The sequence below is a fragment of the Ursus americanus genome, chromosome 16 (genome assembly GCF_024610735.1).
Source record: "Ursus americanus isolate L20-20 chromosome 16, mUrsAme1.1.p, whole genome shotgun sequence".
Lineage (NCBI taxonomy): Eukaryota > Metazoa > Chordata > Mammalia > Carnivora > Ursidae > Ursus > Ursus americanus.
This window is the reverse complement of record NC_142142.1, coordinates 5,301,255-5,305,430: the sequence shown is the minus strand read 5'-3', so window position 1 is coordinate 5,305,430 and position 4,176 is coordinate 5,301,255. Positions and strand designations below refer to the sequence as shown.

Below are 4,176 nucleotides of genomic sequence, written 5' to 3'. Positions count from 1 at the left end.
CTGGAAATACAAGGAAACAAACCCATGAGACTTATGCAATGTGTCCAGTTTACCACTCTGCCACTATTCCCTTGTACAGTATTTAACATACCCTGTTTTGATAACATTTGATGAAATAATAAAGACTAGTGGAGGTAACAGAAAAAGTAAGGGTGTATAAAATGGAGCACTTGATTTCACATGCTTTTTGCATCTCAAAATTCCCGAATGACTCTGAAGATAAACTGAAATTTTTGTATTATCATCTCACATCAATAAAAGTTTGGGTTTGTTTATATGTTTGTTTGTTTTGACACAACATGCTTAGGAAACACGTCCTCGAAAAAAATTATTAGAGACGAAAATGGTCTAGACACACCAACACCTTGTTTTTATTGAGTAACTGGACACTGTAGAACAATGGGTTTGGGTGCATTGAATTCAATGATAGATGCATATTTGTGAATCCCTCTGGAGAAGAATCCGTAAAAGAAGCAGCTGAAAAAGAGGAGAGAAAGGAAACATCACATCTTCCCTGTTTTATTCTTTGTGTTTCTTCCTCTCATTATGCAGTAGCATCCAGACACCCACTGAGTAACAGTCGTCACGGAGGAGGATGATGTGAAACAATCTAAAATGCAGGAAAATTTCACAAAAGAAATAGAAAACTAAGCCATCTCAATTACTGTTGTTTCTGAAATATTTGATGTAGTTTGGGGACATTGTTACTATCGTATCAAGGGGAAGACTGCAGGTGTTAATCACAGTGGATTTTAGGAACACAGCATCTTTACCACATGAATGCGGATCAGCTTGGTTTTGGCTCCATAGACAAGTGGATTGAGAAAAGGGGGGACCATCAAGTAGAGGCTAGAAAAGAGGATATGAATATAAGGGGGAACATGAGCACCAAACCTATGTGTGAAGAAGGAGAAGAGGGCAAGGGAGTAGAGCTGGAGGAAGACACAGATGTGGGCGATGCAGGTATTGAAAGCTTTCCACCGAGCCTCCTTCTGGGGCAAACGAAAAACTGTAATAAATATCTGTATGTAGGACAAAGTGATAAAAGTAAGATCGAATCCTACAACAGTGAATGCTACAAACAAGCCATAGATTTTGTTAACCCGCACATTTTCTGCAGCCAGCTTCACAATGGCCATATGCTCACAGTAGCAGTGGGAGATGATGGTTGTATGGTAAAATTGCAACCGGCACTTTATTAGCACTAGGCACGGGGCTACTAGAATGGCAGCCCTGACTGTTACCATAGCCCCTATTTGGGTGACCAGCTGGTGGGTGAAGATAGCACGGTGTCTTAGTGGATAACAGATGGCCACATAACGGTCCACGGCCATGGCCAGGAGGATGCCTGACTCTATGCCCTGAAATGAGTGGATGAGCCACATTTGAAGCAAGCAAGACTCAAAATAAATCTCTGGTACATGAAACCAGAAGATGCCAAGCATTTTGGGCATAATGGTGGTAGCAAGTGCGATATCTGTGACTCCTAGCATGCCTAGGAAAATGTACATGGGCTCATGGAGGCTGCGCTCTGAAAAGATGATGATCAGAAGCATGGAATTTCCAATCAAAGCAAAGAGATACATGGCACAGAATGGTATCCCGATCCAGCACTGCACAGACTCTAGGCCTGGGATCCCTCTTAGTGTGAACACAGAAGGCATGAAGATTGTAACGTTGGAGATGGACATAATGTCTTTGGGTCTCCAGAAGCAAATGACAGAAGTATCCTAGTCAGTGGTACTTTCTCTTCTACTATTATTTTTATCCAAAGTCATCATAGTGAGTCTCTCTGATTTTTGGCTGAACTCTGAGATTATATCCTCTCTCTCATTTGTATTATTAAAGGAAAAAGATCCATAGAGAAACACCACCATTTTCAGGAAGGACATCCAGAAGCTCTGTAGCACAATAGAGATTATGGGCGTGGCAGGCCACTGCATTAGATCCAGCCAGGTCTCATGAGTACAGGAATAAACTGATGGCCTGTCAGTTATGTCATTCTGGACCTGTGGACAGAATAATTATACTTGTTTATTTTGCTTGGAAAGGGTATTTGAGTCAGAGTTTGATGAATTTCTCCATATCCCACATTCCGGCGACCCAATAGTACTGTAATTTTCCATTATCTCTGGGTCTAGAATTGACACTTTGGACCAGCAAATCCTACTCTGACCAGTATTAGAAGAAAACACTGCCTATGATAGAGAAGAGAGAAACAGCTGACACCTAAAAGCACACTATATTTAGATATCTTTATCTATCTGTATCATTCGTACCTATGTAATATCAGATGTCCTTTCAAAAGAAAGTAATGGAAGAACTTTGGAAAAGATCATCCAAACCAATTCACTTTTGGTGAGAATGGGTCAAAATTGCATACCATTTTTACATTTCTAGTGTGACTGTATTTTATTTTTCCCATATTCTAAGAACTGAACTCCATAAAATTAGTTGTGTGCTTAAAATAGCTGACATTCTGTAAGCACATTTCTGAACCCCTAGAGGGGAAGAATCTCTAGAAGGCTCGGAAGTTCAGAGTGACAAAGTATACAGGTGACAGTACCATGCTGATGACTACAGGGTGTAGGAAAATGAGTAAGTGGGTAATTCATGGACTAGAGACTGGGTCTTAGGTTTGAACTGTTCAGAGCTACCATTAGCATGAGATTTGGCTGGTTTAGGTTTATTAATTCTTAACGAAATATAGATCAATTGAACACTTAAATCATTTTGTGAGCTCAGTCACAAGAAAGGAATAGAAAGTAAAGGGGTGAAAGGATAGGTTCCCCAACAGGAGTCATATGGAGAAGTACAAATACAAGACAGAGAGTGCACTTGAGATTCAGGAGAGGGCTAGAGAGCAACGAATGAAAATTAATCACCTCAATTGACTGATGACTGAATTTTCTGCAAACTGGGCTCTTAGTCCTTACAAGAGATTTCTTCTCTGATAAACATCATTGCTTTTAAAATGTCATATCTGGGGCACCTGGGTGTCTCAGTCAGTTAAGCAGCTGCCTTTGGCTCAGGTCATGACCGCAGGATCCTGGGATCAAGCACCATATCAGGCTCCCTGCTCAGCGGGGAGTCTGCTCCTCCCTCTGCCTCTGCGCTTCCCCACTTATGCTCTCTCTCCTCTCTCAAATAAAAAAATAATCTTTAAAAGATTACAAACCAAATCATGAAATTCTCAAGTTGTACAATAGAAAAATAGTGGCTATCCTGTAGAAAGGAAGGTTCAGGTATGTCGTTCCTTCCTAGACTCTCCAGCACTGTTGCTTTATGTGAGCAAGCTCACGATGACCTAACCATGTACTGACTGTCACCAAATATGCCAGTAGTTCAAGAACAGCTGTGGTTTCTGCAGCTAAAACTCTAGGGAAGCATCATAGTCACAGGGATCATTTGTGAAGAAAGGCTGTATTCCGCCAACATGCATTTAGGATAGACTAGTCAGTCAGTCAGCTAAGTCCTGGGTTTCCACAGCTTTGCTCTCCGGTGCTTCATTCTACAAATCCATAGGCCACAGATTGTTTCTCACAGGCTTGACTTTTTCCTTCCTCAGTGAATCAGAATTAGAATAGGAATCCTTTAGTAACAATCCTATTGTCTGACTTACTCAAGAGAAAGGATTTGCCATGGGAGCATTACCTGACATGTATGGATGGTACTGACTGTGGGAAGGCAGGTGGGAGAGGACAGAAGTGATTACACAGCAGGTGAGAAGGAGTGCTTATCATTGGAAATGCTGATAGTGAAACATTAAGGGGTAAACTTCCTCTCTCTTTGTTGTTGGCAAACACTTCTGCTCTTACCAGATAACTGAAGACCATCGACAGTCCTCATCGCTCCATCTCTCACTGCTCAGCTGTCATCCACTCTTCCTCCTCCTGAGATTCCCACCTCATTCCCTTGTATTTGTACTCAAAATGCCCCTTTCTTCTCTCTGCTCCTTCTAGAACAGCCCCTTGTAAATGTCATGAACTCTGATCCATTTGCTCCCGGGGCTATCTGCCAATATGTGGACATCTCTGGGACAGCCTTTCCTGCTTTTCTTCTGTCCCTGCAAAGCAGACTTGCTCTCTCTTCTGTAAGTCTGTCTGAGATCATGTAGGTGAGTTCATCCTCCAACAAAACTCAAAGCGAAGTCTGTGATTTGATAGACACAGCATA

The 4,176-nt window shown here is 41.7% G+C and overlaps 1 protein-coding gene across 1 annotated transcript; it reads right to left on the bottom strand.

The window, feature by feature from the left end:
• Nucleotides 1–752: 752 nt before the first annotated feature.
• LOC123803751 (olfactory receptor 52A1-like) lies at nt 753–1,691 on the bottom strand. Its single transcript, XM_045815408.2, has one exon. It carries the CDS (start codon nt 1,689–1,691, stop codon nt 753–755), a length of 939 nt encoding a protein of 312 aa, XP_045671364.2.
• Between the last annotated feature and the right edge of the window lie 2,485 nt (nt 1,692–4,176).

What these genes read in the sequence shown, in the direction of transcription:
- LOC123803751 (XM_045815408.2), bottom strand. Translation starts at nt 1,691, where the DNA reads ATGTCCATCTCCAACGTTACAATCTTCATGCCTTCTGTGTTCACACTA.